This window comes from Chelonia mydas, chromosome 2 (genome assembly GCF_015237465.2).
Source record: "Chelonia mydas isolate rCheMyd1 chromosome 2, rCheMyd1.pri.v2, whole genome shotgun sequence".
Lineage (NCBI taxonomy): Eukaryota > Metazoa > Chordata > Testudines > Cheloniidae > Chelonia > Chelonia mydas.
Window position 1 is genome coordinate 148,946,656 of NC_057850.1, and position 22,131 is coordinate 148,968,786.

At 43.6% G+C, this 22,131-nt stretch overlaps 1 protein-coding gene across 1 annotated transcript in view; it reads right to left on the reverse strand.

The window, feature by feature from the left end:
* LOC102935007 (dynein axonemal heavy chain 5) overlaps positions 1 to 22,131 on the reverse strand; it is a 275,261-nt gene that overhangs the window by 149,554 nt on the left and 103,576 nt on the right. The window contains 5 exon segments of the mRNA XM_043540319.1: positions 10,845 to 11,039; positions 11,939 to 12,126; positions 19,986 to 20,164; positions 20,423 to 20,595; positions 21,961 to 22,107. Of these exon segments, the coding sequence (XP_043396254.1) occupies positions 10,845 to 11,039; positions 11,939 to 12,126; positions 19,986 to 20,164; positions 20,423 to 20,595; positions 21,961 to 22,107 (882 nt within the window).

The window sequence follows — 22,131 nt, forward strand, 5'->3', positions numbered from 1 at the left end:
TGTAGCTAATAGCCATTGATGGACCTATCCTCCATGAATTTATCTAGTTCTTTTTTGAACCCTGTTATGGTCTTGGCCTTCACAACATCCTCTGGCAAGAAGTTCCACAGGTTCCTAAAGGAAACAACCTGCAAAACCTCAAATTTTGGCTACCCACTCAGGTGTAAAGGGATAAGAATAATTTTCTCCACACCTTTACACACGCTTCTTAAGTAGATGGTCTTCTAGAGGTGATCATGGTCTCTATTGCCTTTGAGGGAAAGGCTTTTCCTTCCAGTGTGTAGTGCCTTGGTTTGAATTGTTCTGGGTTGGTGGGGAAGCGCACTGATGAACCTTGGCTGATAAGTCCTGTAGCGGGGGCTGATTGTTTGGATGGGTCCCCAATAGAGATGCCATGTTGGAGTTCCACAGTCTTCAAGGGTTTTGGGGTTACCATAATTATTGAATATTATGCCTTAATTTTTAAAAATTATTTTTGTATGTTTTTTCTGTTAAAGGATGTGGTAGTAAAGCTGCCTTTGGCTATCTGTGAGTCAGAGCTTCTGTTTCAATGGAGTTTGGGTCTGCATCTTATGAAGTGCCTGGGGGATTTTGTATTTTTACTCATGGTCAACAGGTTCTCGTGTGGATTTTGCAAGAGGCAAAGTTTGTGAATACGTCATTCAATCTCTGCTGGGTCCACCATTATTCTGCTGATACAGTCTGCCTTTTAGTTGCTAGTTTCTTTGATGCATGTTGCCTTTATTGAAATTAGGCATTGTTCTGCCCACTATCGTCATTGATGCATGATTTGTTCTTCCCCGTCAGCTGTGTGGATACAATTATTGTGTTGTCTGACTGGATAAGAACATTCTCCCGCATTTTTAACTGAACCAGTAATGGATAGTGCGTCTTTATGTCAAGGAAATTTATCCTCCTGAGTTTGTTTGGGGGTGATCATTCCCCTGGAGCTGTTAATATGAGGAGCCCACTTCCAACACTTGACAGCTTGGCATCTATTATGGTTATTACACAGAGAGAAGAGAGGAATTCTCAATGTGTACCTCTATCCACCATCTCAGTGAATCTGAATGTTATTCAGCATGGCCAGGGAATTATCCCACTGGTAATAGAAGCAGGGTCTGAAGTTGTCTCATGTGTAATCTTGGCCGGGGTGAGATCCTTATGCATCATACTATTGTACTTAGTAGCAGTAAGCAGAGCAGGACTGATGTGTTCTGCTTTGGTCTGATCTGTTTGTTATGCCTTTTCAGTCTGTCTGGAGCCTCCTGTTCAGCTCTGGTCACTTATTCGAATGAGGGATGAAGGGACTCTATTTTAGATGTATATGGTTGGTGTTTCCCTGTTATCTGAGTCCCCTCTGGTTCCTTTGTTGGGTCCAGAGCAAGGTTAGCAATTATTCTTCGAGACTGATATGCAATCAAAGAAATCAGGAGAGAAAAATCTCTCTGGAGTATCTTGTTCTAGGTTTATGTTATCTGACTCAGAAAGCTGGCCTTCTTCTGAGGAGGATGAGATGGATAAGTGCAGAGGAGGCTGCATCCCAGTGCCTGTACTAGTTTGGATATAGGCTATAGATTCCCTATCCTGCTGGAAACTGGTAAGACTGTGGGCTATGGGCTCAAGAACTGTAATTGCTGATGGCTGTAAGGATCTGTTGTTTGCCAAATTGGTTCTGAAGAGTTTGTAGGGGAGCTGTGAGGCTGCCATTCTCTTCAGGCTTTGGCGATTACAGGGGACACATGCATACATTTCAAGGCTGTACTATAGAGATTGAGCAATTATCTATTAGAAGATGAGAGGGAATGTGTCTGTATGTCTGTTGTGAGGTATAAAAATAAAACTATAAAAGTATGTTCTGTTGAAACCTTTTAGATATATTAGAGTGCAAATTGGGGAAAGAATGTATATAGAACACCAACAAATTTACTACATAATAGTTTTTTAAGAAGTTATTCAAATGTATTCCAAATATTTTTTGTAAATTTTTGTGGATGTATTAAATATTTGTTCTCTAATTAATTGTATTGTTCTCTCTCTCTCTGAGGCTGACTGGCAGCTGTCATTAACATCTATATTCCAGGGTTTGCATACACAGCTCTGAGGTTTAATTTTGTATAATACTCTTCTGAAAAATCCTGAAAAGATAGAACTTTGGTCTGCGCTTTACTGAATTTAGCATTCTTGACACATTCCATCATCTGATGCAGGATTAGGACATGTGACTTTGCCATTTCTGCAGCTATGATCATGTCATCTACTGTAATTTTAACTCCTTGAATTTTTCTGCTGAAAGACCTCACTTGCAGACTTGATCCCAAATGGCAGATACCAAAAGTGGTCTCTTCTGTGTACAGCTTTATTCAGGTCCTGTAGGTCCAAACATACCTGCAAAGTGCCATTCTTTTCCTTTATGATCTCAAGGCTATTAATGTAAGTGTGTGGCTTTCTCAACCCAGGTTATAATTCCTGCTTTTTCCATCTGGTGCAAGGTATTCTTAAGTCTGTGTAGTATGGTGAAGGATATATTTCAGCACCTTTGCACAACCAGTATTAGAGCCCTGCGCAAATACAAAAATGTGTACCCGCATCTGATCTGCAATCCACAAAAATTGTCTGCTGGCCTGGTCAGGGGCAGGGGTGACCTGTGAAGCTGTTGGGGGCTGCTTGGGCCCCCCATCCAGGGCAGGTGAAGGGTCCACCACAGCTCCCCAGAGCTGCCCGCCCGGCTCCTACCATGACTGGGCTGCAGCTCTGAGCCGCGACCCCCACGCTCCAGCCGGAGCCATGGGAGAGTCGTGCTGGCAGCTGTGGGGAGCCTTGGTCCCTCCACCTGCCCTGGAGGGACCCAGGTCCCCACAGCTGCCAGCGTGGCTCTCCTGCTCCGACCCACAAAATAAACAAAGCAACTTTTTTAAAAGTGGGGAAAAAAACAGAAAAACTCAGGATTTAAGTTATTAGAAACTGAGACATCCCTTCACCCCGCTCCCTGCAAGTTAAAATCGTGCTGCTGGCTCAGCAAGTGGGCAATCAGCCCATGGGGGACAGGGGCGAGTCCCTCTCCAGTGCGCTGCGGACCTGGCAGGGGCAGCAAAGTGCAAACGGCCACCTCCGAGGCGAGGCAGGAGCTGCCTATGCACCCCTCGTGCGGAGTGGGGGTGTCGGAGGCAGGGGTGTGTCTGGTCTGGGTTATGGCCGGTCTGGGTTATGGCCTAGGTCCCTGTCTCAAAGCTGGGAGCCCCCCCCCCGTCTAATGACCTTGCCTCCCAGACCTCCACCCAGGATGGGTGAAGGATCCGTGCTGCAATTCCTCACAGCTGCCCGCCTGGCTCTTACCGTCATAGCCCTGCATGGATACAAAATTTGTATCTGCATCCATGCTGATATCTGCAAAAATCGTCCACGGATATGAAGCGGATACCCGCAGATTTGCAGGACTCTAACCAGTATCACCTGGGGATCTGTACAGATGTAATGCTCTCCTTGAAACTCCCAAAGGCCCTCAAATACAATCTTGTATCTGGCAGTCAGGCTTTCCTTGGTCATTGGCTCAGTTATTCCTAGACCATAATTTCAGCAGATTACATTCAGCACTTCAGAGGCTGTAAGTGAGGTATCTTTTCAGTGCAAGGGTAAAGCTGTAATGGTGGATCTAGTATTCAGTGTCAGCTACTCCTCTTGGCTTTATATTGGCCCCTCCAAAGGAGGGTTGCTTTAGGCAAATTGTTCCATGGTTTTTCCTTGACCTAGGTCACCAGCCATAAGAATAAACTACCCAGGTACAGGAAGTTTTCCCTGCCCCTTTCTAGGCATTCAGCAGCCCCTTTTGCATAGTATGTGTGACAGGGTCAGGCCAGATGGCTATAGGAGAGTAATAGAAGGCAGATATATTAGCCCCAGGTTAAGTAGGTCCCTTTTCCCTGGGTAAGGTAATAGGGAAGGTTCCGGAACAATCAGGAACCTTCTGGAGACAATTAAGACAGGCTGATTAGAACACCTGCAGCCAATTAAGAAGCTGCTAGAATCAATTAAGGCAGGCTAATCAGGGCATCTGGGTTTTAAAAAGGAGCTCACTTCAGTTTGTGGTGTGCGTGTGAGGAGCTGGGAGCAAGAGACAATAGGAGCTGAGAGTGAGAATGCGGACTGTTGGAGGACTGAGGAGTACAAGCATTATCAGACACCAGGGGGAAGGTCCTATGGTGAGGATAAAGAAGGTGTTGGGAGGAGGCCCTGGGGAAGTAGCCCAGGGAGTTGTAGCTGTTGCACAGCTGTTCCAGCAGGCACTCTAGACAGCTGCATTCCACAGGGCCCTGGGCTGGAACCCTGGAGCCCTGGGCTGAGGGTTCCCCCCAAATCCTCCCAATTCCTGGTCAGACACAGGAGGAGTTGACCTGGACTGTGAATTCAGAAAAACGGCCAAGCTGAGGGCTGCCGTGAAGCTCCAAGGCGAGCAAATCCGCCAATAAGCACAAGACCCACCAAGTTAAAGCAGGAACTTTGTCACATATGTCATAGATATTTTACCGCCACACTTCCAACAAACCTTTCTGTATGCAGCACAACTTCGTGGGCTGTGCACCTATGCACAGTGCTGCCCTACTTTATCCAAGTCTGGTTTGTCTCTCTCTTTACGCTTTGTTTTGAATTTCTTTACTGTGAAGGTGGTGGCACTTACCCTTTCATAGTTCTAGGGAAATGAATGACATCTGGTTACTTGTCCAGCCTGCTTGTTGGCCATTTCTCTTTGTTGTCTGGCTTCCTAGACAAGTCTCTGCTCTGGAGTAAGGGGAGGACCCATCTTGCCTCAAAGAATCAAACTGCCTTAGTTAGCAAGGGCCAGATCAGATTTTCATAGGTATTTAGACACTCAAAGATGAAAATAGATGTCTATTGGGATTCTCAAAAGCCCCTAAGCAATTTAGGTACCTAACTCTCATTGAAAATCTGGCATCACGAATCCAAACATACAAAACTTACAGGGAGAGAAACATTAGGGGCACCTAACATAGCTTTTCTGTACTTGGAAGTTCAGTAAGTTGGGACTTTCAAGGGCCAGAAGCAAGTGATGTGTCCCATTGCATAGCTGGAACTCTCACCTTTTCAGTTGGTATCAAGCTCCCATTACTAGGTGGATCATGAGATCATCATCATCATGTTCCCATTAAGCCTCTGGCGTTTAGGGCAGTGACGAAGCTCCTCAGTCCTCTCTGTTTCTGGCAAGTCTTTCAGTGGCTCCCCAGCTGTGCCCCAGGTTTTTCAGCTCAGCTCTCACAGCTCTTCGCCATGTTGTTTTCGGGCAGCCTCGTTTTCACTTGTCTTCAGGTGTCCATCTTATTGCTACTCTGGTGATGGAATCAGTTTCCAAACAAAGCACATGGCCAATCCATCTCCAGCGCCTCCTGGCAATGATGGTGCTCAGATCCTCTTGGCTGCACTGTGTCAATAGATCTTGGTTTGAGATTGTTCTGGGCCAAAACATATGGAGGATTTTTCTGTGGCAGGTTGTATGGAATCAAGACAGTTTGGACATGTCATACTTTCTCATTCCCCAGCATTCTGCACTGTAAAGTAATGTTGAAAGTATGCAGCTCTGATACATCTTGAGTTTGGTTTTGGTGTTGTATTTTGATGATTTCCAGACTGTATTTAAGCTCCTGGAGGTGTTCCTGGCTTTACTGATTTTGTTCCGGATGTCCTGGCTTGTTCCACCATCCTGGCTGATGGTGCTGCCCACGTATGTGAAACATTTCTACAATGGTGACAACATAATCTTCTATCTGTACTGGTGATGGTGAGGCAATATTAAGGGTCATGATATCTGTCTTATTGCGATTGATTTTCAGTCCAATTTGCTGACTGAATGCGTTGAGTTGAGTTGTTTTTTCTTGTATATGGTGTTGAGTATGTGATAGGACAGCGAGATCATCTGTGATGTCCAGGTCTTCAAGGGATGAGAAGAGTGTTCATTTAATGCCTCTTGGCATGTCTTCTGTTGTACGCTGCATTACCTAGTCGATGGCAATGTTGAAGAGGATTGCAGATATGACACACCCCTGATGTACTCCTGTTTTGACTTCAAAACTGAGCTCACTGTGATCAACACTGCATGTAAAGTTGAAATAAAAGCTTTAGATGATGATGATGATATGGAGAGGGATTCCATATGCCCTCAGAATGCGCCATAGGCTGGTCCTGTGAATGCTATCAAAAGCCTTCTCAAAGTCTATGAAGTTTATGTAGAGCTGCTGTTGCCATTCTAAGCATTGTTCTATTATGTTTCGTAGAGTGAAGATCTGGTCTGTGCATCCACGCCCTTTCCAAAAACTGGCTTGCTCTTTTCCGAGAAAGCTATCAACTGCCTCTGATATACGCTGGACTATGGTCTTACACAATACTTTGCTTGGCACAGATAAACGTATGATACAAAGCCAGTTATTACAATCCCTGAGAGTTCCTTTCTTTGGTATCTTCACTATAACCCCATTGGTCCACTCATTTGGCACTTTTTCCCTTTCCCAGACTGATGTAAATAGAGTGGCCAGGATAGATGCTGCTAACTCAGGATTTACCTTGAACAGTTCTGCATTCCAGTTATCCTTACCAGGAGCTTTCCCATTTTTTAAGGATTTGATGGCTTGAATGATCTCTTCCTTAGTTGGGGTGTCAGTGTTGATATCAAGATCTTCTTCTGCCTCCTGGATGTTTGCTTCCTCTTTAGGTGGCTCCCTGTTCTGCAATTCTTTAAAATGCTCTGTCCAGCGCACTTCTTGTTCTTTTTCTGTTGTTAGTTGGTGGCTTTGTTTGTCCCTGATGAGAGTGTTTGTTGGTGTCTGCTGTTTACCATTGATAAGCCGCGTCATTTTGTAGATGGTTCCTTGTTCACCACAAGCAGCTGCATCCTCTGCTTGTGTTGCCAGATTATCAGTATAATGTCATTTGTCCGTTCTCACAAGAACATAAGAATGGACATATTGGGTCCATCTAGCCCAGTATTCTGTCTTCTGACAGTGGTCAGAACCAAATGCTTCACAGGAACAGAACATGGCAATTTTGAGTGATCCATTCCCCATTGTCCAGTCCCAGCTTCTGGAAGTTGGAAGTTTATGGACACTAGGAGCATGGGGTTACATCCCTGACTATCTTGGCTAATAGCCATTGATGGACCTGTGCTCCATGAACTTATCTAATTCTTTTCTGAAGTCAGTTGTACTTTTGGCCTTCACAACACCCCATGGCAACGAGTTCCACACGATGACTGTGCATTGTCTGAAGAAGTACTTCCTTATGTTATGCTACCTACTCAACCCCCTTGTTCTTGTGTTATGTGAAGGGGTAATATAACCTTTCCAATTCACTCTCTCCACACTGTTCATGATTTTATAGACCTCTGTCAGATCCTCCCTTAATAGTCTCTTTTCTAAGCTGAACAGTCCCAGTCTTTTTAACCTCTCCTTGTATGGAAGCTGTTCCATATGCCTAATAACTTTTGTTGCCCTTCTCTGCACTTTTTCCAATTCTAATATACCTTTTTTGAGATAGAGTGACCAGAACTGCATGCATTATTCAAGGTGTGTGTGCACCATGCATTTATATAGTGGCATTATTATTATGTTTTCCTTTCCTTTCCATACATTCCGTTACCTTTTTGACTGAGGCTGCACTTTGAGTGGATGTTTTCAAAGAACTATCCATGATGACTCCAAGATCTGTTTCTTGAGCGTTAACAGCTAATTTAGACCCCATCATTTTAAATGTATAGTTGGGATTATGTTTTCCAACGTGCATTACTTCGCACTTATCAACATTGAATTTCATCTGCCATTTTGTCACTCAGTCAAGTGAGATCCTTTTTCAACTCTTCACTGTCAGGTTTGGATTTAACTATCTTGGATTAAAAACTATCTATTCACATATTCATACACAGTCACAGCATGGCCCTAGTCCCACACTGGGATATTCAGGAGCTTGCCAGTCTGAATACCACAGATGCACAGAAGCTCTGGTGAGCAAACTATTTAAACAGCTGAGTAAATCCCCTCCACATCACACTATCCAGTGTTCTTCCAGTGCACACCTCTGCTAGGTTTACTACAGGTAAACTGGAAGATGGGTAGAGAGTAGATAAAAACTGGCTATGGTCATCCAGATAAGTTGTTATTCCCCTACCTAAAAGAAGCAGTACATAGGAACTCCAGCAGGTCCCTCAAGTTAATCCATCACCTTATCTGTAGCAAGCATGTTGGTACAGAAGCAGATGGTCATGCACAGGCAGGACAAGCTGGCATACTGTAATGAGCCAGCAGATGGTAGCACTTCCAAGCACCAGAAGGAAGGGACAGCTTGGAGCAAACTCTCCAATGACCAACAGTTCCCTCTGCTAATAGTAGGTACAGAAGGCCTAGCAAGGAGTAATCAGTATACCGTGCATACACACACGGTGCACTGTCCCACAGGGACCCCCTTGGAGTGTGAGGAACTGAGACACCCCAGGTACCACAGACAGGACACACAGGTAGTGAACAACCACTAACCAGCCAGAAACTTTCACATAGGACACTCATAACAAATCAACAGACAGTATCACACTCCTGACAAGGATACAGAATCATCACCTGGAGCTGGCAAGACAACCCTCCCAACATACAAGTGACCCAGCCAAATAACCACCAACACAGAGGATGTGGTGGTTGTTTCAAAAAACTCTGGGGGGCGCTCACACTGAAAAGCAAATGCCATCCCTTCTGAGGCTAGACAAAATATTAGGAGTGAAATTCCATATTGCTCCATGTACAGTTTATCATAGATCATAGATAATCATAGAATACCAGGGTTGGAAGGGACCTCAGGAGGTCATCTAGTCCAACCCCCTGCTCAAAGCAGGACCAATCCCCAATTTTTTGCCCCAGATCCCAAATGGCCCCCTCAAGGATTGAACTCACAACCCTGGGTTTAGCAGGCCAATGCTCAAACCACCGAGCTATCCCTCCCAGTTCTAATGTCTGTGAGTGTACCTCCCAGTACAGTGGAGAGAACCGTGTCCAAAACAGAAACTAACAGCAACAACACAGACAAACCATTCAGACAAGGAGAAAATCCAATACAATATCCCACTGAGACTGACCCTGGGGAAACAGGCCAGACCATGTCCAATACAATATCTCTGCAGATAACTGTGTTGCTGACCCAGGAAATGGTGCGTACACACAATATTCCTAAACTTCATGACAAATCTGCACCCAGCACAGGGTTTCTCTACGACAAGTCATCTCACTCCACAACACCCTCTGACACAGTGAAGCCCTTTCTCCCGAGGTGCTGGAAGATGTCTCTACAGAAAACACAGTCTGGTTACCTCAAAGGGCCTGCTATAAAGCGAAAAGTGGACAGATGGCTGGACCGATGAAGCAGGATCATAAGCAATATTTAAATTGTTAACAATTATGCTGGATCAATATATGGGACTGTATGGGAAGTTCACAGACAAGGCAGACCCTCTGGCAATATTACAGGAAAGCTAGCAGCTGACGTGACCCGTCAGAAAATCAATCTGCAGCAGAGAGCTGCTATATGACCAAAATTAACCTGAAACAAAAATCAAACTAATGTTGTCAAAAATAATGAGGCAAGGCACTTCACAGAGTCTGGGGGTGGAGGTGTGGGTGGAAGAATTAATACATGGAGAGAGAAAAACATCCCAACCTGTACATTTCTTTTCTCTGAAATAATGGGTGTGATTCACCCCGGATTGCTCAAATTGTATGCCAAGATAACTCCATTGAAGTCAATGGAGATACCATGGGGTAGAACTGGAGTAATGCAGTGGTGAAGCTGGCCTAATATGACTCTTCAATGGGTCCCAAACTGCAGGACACCTAGGCTTTGGCTACACTAGCACTTTTGTCGGCAAAACTTTTGTCAGTCAGGGCTGTGACACCTCCCCCCCCCCCACCGACCGACATAAGTTTCACCAACAAAAGCACCGGTGTGGACAGCGCTGTGTTAGTGGGAGACACTCTCCCGCCAACATAGCTACCACCACTCGTTGGAGGTGGTTTAATTATGCCGGCAGGAGAGCTCTCTCCCACTGGTTACACGGGAGTCCTTACAGTGGTGCAGCTGCAGTGGTACAGCTGTGCTGCTGTAAGGTCCGTAATGTAGACATAGCCCTAGTTTGTGTTTTGCCTCAATGTTCACATCTCCTCTCTCTGGATAACTCCCCTTTGAGAGCCCTTAGTGGGCATCCCGGGCAGAAAACTCAGAATTCAGCTATTTCTGTATAGATTCTCACCAAAAACCTGTACCTTTGTCTGCATTTAAATAACTCTCACTAGATAAAATGGTATGTTTCTGGTAACACCCAGCAAGATGTGCCAAACACAGGAATATGATTTCTGGACATTGTAAAATTGATTATAATTCATAAAATTCAATACCCCTTTTTGACTATATATATATACACACACAGACACGCTCCTGTAGCAAATAACCAAAATCAGAAAGAAGAAAAAAGTTTTTAAGAGCAATGGGCGAAAAATTTGGCTTCTACCAACATATCTGCAAACTGTCCCTGATATTTAATCCCTTAAAGCTTGAGTTTTTAATTAAAAAACAAAACAAAAAAAACCCACAAAAAACCCCAAATCAACAAGCTTCTGTTAGTGAGTAAAGTACTTTGAAAATTAGAATAACATGATTATTTAAGATCCAGTTGCTAGTACATTCTGAACTGTGAACTTAACCAAAAAACAGGCTTACTCAACTTCAGAATAGTTAGTAATACACACAAAAAGTGCTATAAATTCGTTTACAGCAGTGGTTTACTCCTAAACAAATGTTTATTTCACCTGTTTAGATAACTGTTCTTCACAAAGTTTGTAGAGTGTGTAAAATTTTCGACTAAGGATTTGATTGTCTCGGAAACCTGCACTTGCCAGCTTGACTCTCATAATGATACCACGGTCAGGCACCATCATAGCTACTGTACGGAACTGAATCTTTAGATTTTCTGGAAGTTCCTGTCGCCCTGCATAACCAGGATTCTGAAAGACACAGAGTGCAAAATAATAAATTATCACTTTAACCCTCTGCTCACACTGAGAGTATTTTTTTCTGGATATTACCAAATATAAACACAGGAGTGAGTGCTGGAATATGACAACCAGAGCACACAGCACTCACATACCATGATCCAATTTAATCTAAAATACTGCAGCTCATGCAATATGTAATACCACACCCACTATTCTGAGACCACAGGAATGTCTAGTAAATGTGTTGCTTTGGCAAACCACAGTAATATTATTAATATTTTTAAAAGTAAACAATTTTAAAATAAAGATAAATGCCTCGATCTTCAATTATGATTGAGGAACACTCAGCACAGCTTTATGCTCCCCTGTTCCTGTACCCATTATGCTGACAGCAGAAGTTATGCACTGCTGCCCTGCCCAGGAGGAATTCTCCAGTGGTCAATTAAACTGGATCTTAGGCAGATTTGGGCCACACCTAAATTCTGGAGGACTGACACCAAAAATTCTAAATTCTGATGAAGAGCTTGATGAGACAGACTATAATGGGTCCTGAAAGAGCCGACTGTGTGTCCTTTTGTTCGTTCCGGTTTGTAAAAATATTTAGTACTTGAATTTCATCTCAGCCTGACAAGTTTTCCATATCCAATTAAAAAAAACACCCTGAAACATGTGGTTTATGATGGAAATATGACTTGTATTCAGTACAGCAAATCCTATGTTACTATTAGAGATAAGGGCAACAGAGGACGTCAATATTATTTATGAGCCTGCACACTATCGGTCAAATCCTGATTGCTTTACTCATACAAATAGTCCCATTGACTACATACAAATAGTCCCATAAGACTATTTTGTGGGTAAAGGAAACAGGAGTCTGTCCTCTGATGCTATGATTCACACAGACATACCATAGTCAGAAATATGCCAAATTCTCTGTCCATGTCAACAACGTCACCATCAGTAAAGATGAACTGGGGCTTCTTATTTTTCTTACACTGAAGCACAATATAGATCTGCTGAGCAGCTACTGACAGAACAGGAAGTTCAATGCGATTAAATTCATCAAAGCAACCCCATGCACCCGACTGGGCTAAACCTATGAGAAAACGAGGGGGGAACCACAAGAATTTTGTTAGACACAGTACATCAGGCCATACATAAAGTACAGTATATTTTGGATTTATAATGTAGCATGAGAAAAAACTAAGAGAATGTGATAAAACATACGGAGGAAAAACTCAAAATAAATCAGCTTACCCATTAGAACCACCCAAGGAAACACTCCTCAATAAAATAGATATATGAACACCTTTGCAGGGAATCCCATGCCTTTATAGCTACCATTATCAAAGCCAGGGACTGCTGTAAATATTATATTTATATATAGCACCTATGGGCAGAAAAAAAGGCCCAACACCCTTTGCAGTGCACAGAGAGCCAAGAGTGCACGGGGCCAAGAACAGGATTGTTTGAGGGGGTTCACTTGAAGTAGAGCTTGGGACCACATCCAGATATCATCATACTCCTGATAGCACCACAGCTGCACTCAGCTTTTTATAGTAACCAATGCACACAGCAAGAACTGAATGGAAAACAGAGTTCTCCTCCTGAAGAACTAACAATCTGAAGTCACACACCATTACAACAAATGCACGTAACAGGTCATGGAGTGGAATTGTGGCCTGATGTTATAAACCTCTTGGTACAGGTATACTTTTAAGAGGGTCAAATCCCTCCATTTCTGCATCAAGTCCAAGTCACCAGGCTTGTAGCAGGGGATTTTACAGTTATGGATGAGGGAAGAAATTCTCTCCCAAGTTGTGGCGTGGCAGTGAAGGTGCTGCAGTAGCCCCTTCTGCTATTTCACTCCCACCCCAAGAGAGGCAACAGCCAATCAATGTGTGCAGGAGTTGATCCACTCTCTCCTCTCCTCAGCGGTGCAAGCAGAAATCGTTTCTTGATGGTATACAGCACTCATGGGAGGGACACAAAGGGGGGGGCACATGACCTCCCCAGGTGACCCCCCTCCTGCCCCACTCCCAGCCTTGGGCCCCACGCTCTCCCCATCCCCTCTCTATGATCCACATCCATCCCACGTTACCTGCGGTGGGGAGGGGGGAGCTCTGTCCTCCTTCTGCTGTGTCAGAGACTTCTGCTGTACAGACCCCAGGCAGGAGACTCAGGAGATGCAGCTGCATGGAAGAGCTGGGGGGGTGGGGCTGGGGGCAGTACAGCCACTCCAGAGCTGCTGCTGGTGTTCTGCTCCTTTCCCCGCTGGGAACTGCAGCAGTTCCTCCGGTGGCTGTACTGCCCCCAGCCTCACACCCCCGAGCCCTTGCCTCCAGCGGGGCTGCCATACAGACGGAAGAGACGCAGCTCCGTGGAACAGCAGGGTTGGGGGTGAGCTCCTCCTCTGTCTTTCCGGTACACCATACTAGCTATAAATATCTTACTGGTACGGCGTACCGGACTGTACCACCATACTTGCACCACTGCCTCTCCTCTCACAGCCCACTGCTGCCCCGTCTACAAACCTTGATGCACTTGGATAGAGGGAACCTTAGCAGGTGGCCCCTGTGGCGCGGCCTCTGTGCAGACTCACTAAACCCCGCCTGCTCTTGTGTAGCAGAATATCCCCCGTTCTCCAGCAGGAAGGATCTCCATGGACATCCGGATTTAACCCAAACAGTAGTTTGGAGCTGAAGATAGCTAATTCCTGGTAACAACTGATTGGGAGGCCATTCCAAGTATAGAGTGGGGCATGGAGGAAGGTATTACACTGGGAGTGGATAAAGAAACAAGGATCATTGTGCAGTAGAGGGAGTGACCTGGGATGAGATGGGAAGAGAGAAGACTAGAGCTGTAAGCTGGAATGGAGCAGTGGAGTGCTTTAAAGACAAGGACAAATAACTCAGACTGAACACACACAAAAAGAGAAGGAGCCAGGACAAAGATTTAAGATGCGGGGAAAGAGGTGAGAGGGAAATGACATTGGTGGCATCCTTTTGCACAGAGCGTAGAGGGAAAGGATGAGGTACAGAGAGGCCAGAGGTTCAGACTGTCATGGTACCCAGGGAGGAAGAAATAGAAAATGTGGCTATTCTGCCTGAAAGACTATTTACAGCAATTTTTTAATATAGTACTATTTTATATTCTTTGTATGGAATGCTCTATTTAAAAAATGTCTCTAACATGCACCCACTATAAGAAGAAAACAGACAGGACCCTGTATATGCCATGATTCTGCATATTCATATTCTGTATTTTTCCCTCCTAGGGTACCTTATGAATGCCATATTATCCAGCCCTTGCCACAGAATTGTCCTACAGAATCTAAGATTTCGTTTATAAATTTTGTTAGCCCTTATTGTTATGAAAAAATCTTTACAAACATAAACCACCTCTCAATCAATGTAGGACTGCCTTCCTGCAGACAGTGTGCAACAATATCAGAGAGTTGTGTGCAGTCCTATTCATCTCCACGGGTGGCTAACAATGAAATCTAAAATGTACAATTCAAAACGTGACTCAGGTTTCTATTTCTATTCAGGAAGGGTGCCTAGGCATGTGCTCAATTTTAAGTATGTGCTTAAGTGCTTTGCTTAAAAGGGGGGGGAGGGAGATTTAAGAGCATGCTTAAGTACTTTCCTGAATCGGGGCCCAAATGTCAACTCTGTTAACTACTTCACTGCTGATACGTTTAGCAGAAACATCCAGTTAATATGTTTATCCCACAATGCCAAGCTGCCTCTGAAAACCACAAATATCCAAAACCCAAAATACCCCAACCCAGCTACCAAAACTTCCAGCGTTAGCCCTGAGAATATCTAACGCAGTTACACACTGTCCATACAGAAACATGCAGTATATTGAAAGCATTAAATGTTGAGACAGTGGAAATGGAATTTAATATCAAAATAAAATGCACAGGGAGTTTTATACTGGGTATATTTTTCCTTTTCGTACTTAATTTAAACTCTTTCTTTTTAATTTAAACAAAGCTGCTACAGAATTTTTCATCAAATGTTTTTCATCATTTTCCACCGAAGTGCTGAGGAATCCAGGGCCCTTCTGCAGAATTTAGGTCTAACTTGTCCCAGATTACATGGGGCGTAGAAAACATATGTCTCACACATATATACTAGCCAAATCTATGATGAGATATGATAACACTGGCTTTGGCAGGCCACATTTCACTTTATTAATTAAGAACCTATTTTAACTTCACCACTGGAGCTTTTAAAGAGAACATAACAGAACTAAAACTCAGAGTCTTGTAACTGGTTAGGACAAAAATGGTTAAACACATCAGGAAACCTACTCCCGGCTCCTCCCCACCCTAACCAGCAGACCTTTATCAACAAGGCATATGTCCTACAAGAGGCATTAGTGGCTCTGTGATGTTGAACTATATAGTATGTTCAGGGTTCTCAGATTTTTCATGCCAATGTTTGCCGCACAGGTGAAATAAATCAAGGGCTGATTTTACAGATTCTGCAGAAGCTGTTTCCCCACAAAATTCCAAGAAACTGAAAATACTGAGTTTTTTGTGCATATGCATTTACATACACACACAATATGCTAATATAGACTGTGTGTAAATTGCATTCTTTGAGTGAGAGCATCCCTCTGGTTTTAAAAACTGTAGCAGGGGACTGTGTGGGAAGAAATCTTTATGAGGATTTCATCACAACATCCCATGGAAAGGAGGGATTGACCTCTGCATAAAAGGCCACAGGTCCATTCCCAAACCTGGCAGATCTACATAGAAGCCCAATACTTCTACAACAACTCTGGGCCCCAGCAGGCTGCTCCTTGTCACTCTGGCTGCAGTGGCTCCTAAGACTCCAGAGGGAGACTGTAGAAAAGTTATTACAATTTGGGGCTATATTACCTTTTCCAGGTTTCTCCACAAACCTGGACACACTGGATGATGTGCAAACCCACCTGGCCCACCCAATTTTCTCCCCACAAGTTTACCCTGCCAGGCCTCCTTAGGGTCCATGTGTGTGCCAGGATTGCGGTGGAAGAAAACCATGCCAAAGAGTGGGTGAGCCTCCTTCTGGGTAGAGAGGGGAGATCTTTCCACAGAGGGTCCTCATCGTGTGTGGATCTAGGGAAGGGAGATGATCCAGTACTTTCCTTGTATCTTGTTTAGCTTGCCCATGTGAACAGCTAACTCTTTTCTAATGTGATAGCTTTTTTAAAGATATGATGGAGGCGATTCCCCACAGTGCTACACTAGTTTTATGTCAGTGAAATTCCATTAATTGTAATGGTGGTATACTGGTATAAACTGGAGGAGCATAGTGATGAATCCACCTCATACCTTTATTTAGCGGAATTCTTTTTTCTTCCTTGGCTTTTGTGAGCACATGAACAGGCACTAAAGATCCAATCCTACCCCTTTAAAAGCAGTTCAAAAACTTCCATTTTCTTCAGTGGTGCAGAATTGGATCCCTTTCTGAAGTATTTTTCCTCTATGTAGACAGAGAATTTGATGAGTTTTCAAAGATCCAGACAGAGTTAACATTGGGGACGGATTTGGCCCTACATGTTTTCTGCTTTAAGTGACATACTTTTATTGCAAGTTATCAGGTTCCACTCTAAAAACTATTTTTGCAACAATGATCACCTTGGGGAAACAACAGGAAAAAAAATAAAACATGCAATTCTTTAACATAAGTGTATGTTGCTGGGTATAATATTGACATTTTATGCATACTGTGAGCTGTGTATGAAATTATCTTAAACTTACTTTGCCTTTATAATGGTGAAATTCAGTTCTGGTCAGATTTTTTTCCCCTTTGGGAGGAAATAATAATTTGTTTTGTATTGCCACCTGCTGGAAAAGTTGAGAGTGCCTAAGAATTGGGAGGCCTGACTTTCAGAGGAGCTGAGCATTCCACAACTCCCAGTGAAATCTGGCCCTTGCAAAATAATTTCACTTGTGCAGAAAAGGACAGTGTGAGGGGTTATCTACCCCAAACAAGGCCTGAGTAGGAAAAAGGGGCCAATTAACCCCATGACAGGCCTGGAAGAGAGTCAGGACTGATAAGGCCTAATAGCGGATGAGGCCCAGCCAGGGGAGGAGCTAGGATAGGCATGAAAAGAGAGACCAACCAGGGGGCGAGCAACTGAAAGAGAGCTAGTCTAGAGCTAATCCCCGAGATGAGCCAACAAGAGGCAGCAAGTAGTAAATGCCATGACAATTTGGTGGCAAATACGTGTATGACGGTTGCCCCTGGTACAAGGGGAGGGTGAGAGGCCATAGTAGCGAGTTTAGAAAAAAAGAGACAATGGGGCCACAGGGTCTGGGGGCCTTTTTTGGAGAAGGCCAGTGTACCCTTCTGAACTGGGCACCAGCGTTTTCACTCCCATTTAACCGAGGAAGAAAAGCACCCAACGGGGATCCCGGCACTGCTTGCACAGGCCCTGCAGAACCAGCAGGGGCAGGAAGGGTATTTAATGAAACCGGTGCAACAGCAACAATATTTTTTTAAGATCCTCCCCCAAAGCGAGCAGGGGCGGAAGAGGCTGGGAGCGGAAATGAAGTTCCAGGGCCAGGAGGCTGGTGACCAGGCTGAGAGAGTGTTATGCCTGGGGGCAGAAGGGACGCCTGGAAAGGGAATGCCCCTACATATAAGGGCAAGAAAGCTAGTCATGAAGTGAGGGATGTAGGAAAGCCTCAGAAAGTCCCAGCTGCTGAGGGAGTAGGGAAAAAAGGGACCTGTTTTTCCTTCGGGGAATGGGGACATGTGAGGAGGCATTGTCTGCTCAAGAAAAAGGAAAATAGTCAAGAAAAGGGCATAGAGTCAGTAAAGGAACAGAAGGAGGAGCCAGAGGCCCACTGTATGTGCACAGTGGTTGTAGAGAAGGCGGGGGACTTGTGAGGACGGAAGGTGAAGAGAAATTGGAGGGAAGAAAGAGTCCCCAAAAGACAAAGTTAAATGATACTGGGACCAATACAGAGGGTAATCAGAATACAGCAGGAACTTAAACCCTGATCAAAAGGGTGGTGGGAGAATCTGCGGAACAAGGGCAAAAGCTACAAGAGAAGTTAGTAGCTGCAGAGCAAGCATTGCGAATTGCTTTGCAAGACTTAGAATTTCAGAGGGATCAGTATCAGAACACAATGGAGGAGAAGGGTAGATTGCTTCTCATGGTGGACAAGCTGAAGCAGGAATGAGATGACTGGTAAGCCCAGCTCCAGCAACTCCAGGGGAGAAGGCAGCCGTATTCCTGAGGGTTACAGGGTTACCTTGGAGGGTATGTGATGGGGGTCTACCCCACACAAGACCTGAGTAGGAAAAAGGGCCAATTAACCGTGGAGGAGAGTCAAGACTGAGAAGGTCCAATAGCTGATGAAGCCCAGCTGGGGGAGGAGTTGGGATAGGCATACAGAGAGAGAGACCACGGGGTGAACAACTGAAGCAGGGGGGCATAAGACCAGTTGAGAGCTAATTGCCAAGAGGAGCCACAAGGAACAAACTCTGTGACAGAGAGGCACAGCAAGTGAACTGCCAGCCCTGTAGGACATTAGAGCCATATTAATTACTAGGAAATATTCAGGTACATTCACGCAGCATATGATGACAGTGCTTGAATCAGCTGTAGAAGCAGACATCATTTCATGTAGAATAAAAAACTGAAAGAAACAAATAAAAAACAGACTACACAGAGGCCATTTTCCATTTACACAATCATCCAAGGGGACTTCAATGCAATAGCAGGTGGAAATGAGGGTGAGAATGAAAAGTACGTGGGAAAATTCAGTAAAGGTTGAAAAGCCCAGATGGAGTCATACTTGAAGCTGTGGAGGTGCAGAGAAGTACAGCAGAGAGGATGGGGATGCAAAAGGAGGAGAGGAGCGAAACAGGAAGTATTCAGGAAAGATGAAGGAAAGAAAGGGGAAGCAGTTTGGAAACAGAAGGAAAGAACAATAATCAGATATCAAGACAGTAGAGAGAATGGCAGACAGAGAGGATTCGTTAAGGAAAACAGAGAAAATGGGAATAGTGGGGAAGGAAATATAAAAGAACAAGAGGGAGAGAGGACAAGGCACAACTGGTGCTTAAAAGGAAAATGGAGACTACAGAAAAGGAAGGTAACAGAAAAGGATGGAAGAGGATGGAAGATAGAACACAGTCCCTTCAGAAATTAATTATTTCCGACATCAGCTGTGTACAGTAATGTCATCAAATAGAAAATGGAGAAACAAATACACCATAGCACATGTGTGAAAACTCACTCATGAACTGGCAAATGTTCTTATTTACAGGAGTCTCTCTGACAGGGCAGTCTAGCATTACTGTTCTGTACTGCCTTGCAAGAGACCCAAATGAGATTGTTCCTGCCAGTCTATCAGCATTGGGGTGTGCAGTGTAGGGGAGTGGGATGGGGAAGGTTAGGGTTCTTGGAGAACACCACCTGAGTGCATGATAAATCTCTATGGCTCAACAGGCACTGAAACAATGCTAAATGTAGAGGCACATGGCCTGATTCTACTCTCACTTATTACGGCAGTGTCACTACATTGACTGCAGTGGAATTACCCTGATTTACAGCAGAGTGACTGCAATGAAAATCAGGTTCATAGACCAGAGTGCAGATTAGGTGACTTTCAGTGCATCCACCAGTTGCCACTGAGACCCAATTCAAAGTCTGTGGAAGGAACTGTTTAAAGCATAGAGCTCTCCAAGCAGAAACTGAAATAAAAGAAGGGCAGTGAGGAGAATAGTACGGCTCTCTTATTTGTATCCCCAATTATTTATTTTTCCATCAAGCTAATCTTAAGCAGGCTGCTTCTGCGCTTCTTCATCCTTCTGCTGGCTGTAGACAAAGCTCACTAACCATAGGTCATTCTATTGTTTCAGTCTCACTCACAAAAACACTCCACACAGAAACGCATTTTTCTTTTAACGGCTAAAATGAATAAACAGAACAGTGTCTTACCTTTATAAATACGACCTAGGCCTCTGTAGTCCATCTGGTCTGAACAATTAAAGACAACAACGTATTTTCCCAGACATTTGCCCATGTCTTTAGTTGTCTCTGTTTTCCCAGTACCTGCGGGTCCTGCTGGAGCACCACCCATACTCATTCCCAAAGCCTGAGCCAATGTGATATAACATCTGGAGACAGATTGGAAAACAGCATTAATTTTTCTTCACTGTTATCTGCCCAAAGTATAGTGACTAAGTGTAGTAACTGTTCTATAAATCTGGGGGTGGGAAAGGAAAGGGAATTTCTTCCTTTCAGTACAGCCTGGTAACTGCCATTGGTGTTAACAGTAATTGGTGCATATCAGGGGACAAATCCTGCTTTTCCTTTATGTTGTTGGGCGTAGGATTTTGCCTCCAAAGTGGATACTATACTCCTAGTGTGATTACCTGTCAGTTAAAGGAGTTATAACGAGTCTGTCTGTACAGCCTAAGTATTCATTGCAGTAGCTGAACTCCACATCAGTGATTTGGATGATGCATTTGTCCACATCTTCAATAAAGTAAAACCTGGATTGTTTTTGCCATTCAAAGTCAGATGGAGATTTAATATTCATACGGACCTGTAACAAAAGCACAAAACCATTAGTGTAGACGTGATATACTGTAATAAAAAATATGAGCAGAGAAAGTGACATATCTTAAAGTGTCTGCTTTCCATTTCCATCAACAGGTCAGAAAAAACACAATAGGATTAACCAATTTCCGAAGGGTTAATATACAGCAGACGTCAATAATACTTCACACTGAATTAACTGATATGAAATATACATTCAAAAATACTCATAAAAATTAATGAAAAATGATGGGGACAGGAAAAAGCCTCAGGCATCATACAGAACTTCGCACTTTGACTTCTAGCTATCAGTGTTAGTTCTTTATACTTTTCTTTCCTTATTTAGAAACTCATTTGATATTTCTCTCTAAATATAAATCATTTAAACAATACATATCCCCCTGAATTACTGCTCTTAGTATGCAGGATGTTTCCTTCAACCTTCTTTTTTTTTTTTGCTTCCAATTTCTTAATCATTGTCTCATGCTTTCATATTATCTACCATAGGGAAGAGTTTGATGCACTTAAAATTTCAAAAGTAAATCTGTGTAAGTTATTGTTTACTCCTCTTCTCAAAATACATCAAACCCAGCTTCTTTAATCTTCCAGCAGCCCTTGCCTCAAATCAGGAAGTGGAGACAGGGGCTGGAAATCACAAAACTCAATCTAAAGCTAAAACAGAACATATTTTTGAAAAACTCCAATGATGTAAAGTCTTAAATTTTGAATCACAGGGTAAGGTCAACAATGCTTTCCCCTTAGCAAAGACAGTTCTTGTATGCTGAAAAACAGTAATAATTTTAAAAAGGAAAACCCACAGTTTATGAGTCTGACTCTGCAAACTGATCCACATGCATGCACCCTTCCACCTGTGTGGAGTCCTGTTGACTTCAATGGAATTCCACAAGAGAGTAAAGATCTGTGTGTGTGGCTCTATTTGCAGGACTGGACTCTAAAGTTGTATGTTGTGAAGCCCTGGCCCCACGGAAGTCAATGGCAAAACTATCACTTCAGTGGGCCAAAAATTCACACTATGTTTTTAAGTCCCCAGTCCTGCAATTTGTTTCATGTGGCTGGACTGCTGCCCCTGGAGAAAGCCACAGTGAGATCAATAGGCAGCCATCAATAGTCTGCCCATATGCAACTACTTGCAGGATCGGAATCTACATTTTTCTTAGTGAATATGTTTATGTTGTCACCCACAAATAATTCAATACTGCAAACAAATAAGATACTTGTAATGTAAATCTTTTAAGATGCAGTTAGAAAAGACAAACCCAGATAGCATGCAACTGCATGACAGTACTAACAGCAGTTAAACAAATATTTTGAAATGTTTTTCAATTAGAGAGCTCTTAAAAAAAAACCTCACCAAATCATCAAAGATATCCTTTTGATGTACATGAATAGTGATTAAAGTCTCATATTTTGTGCGCTCCATCCTTGTCAGATTACGTGTTGTCACGTCAATCAAATCATTTAAAAGGTCCAGAAACTTCTGATTTGTTGTGTGCATGACCTTTCCCACACAGCAAGAGAACAG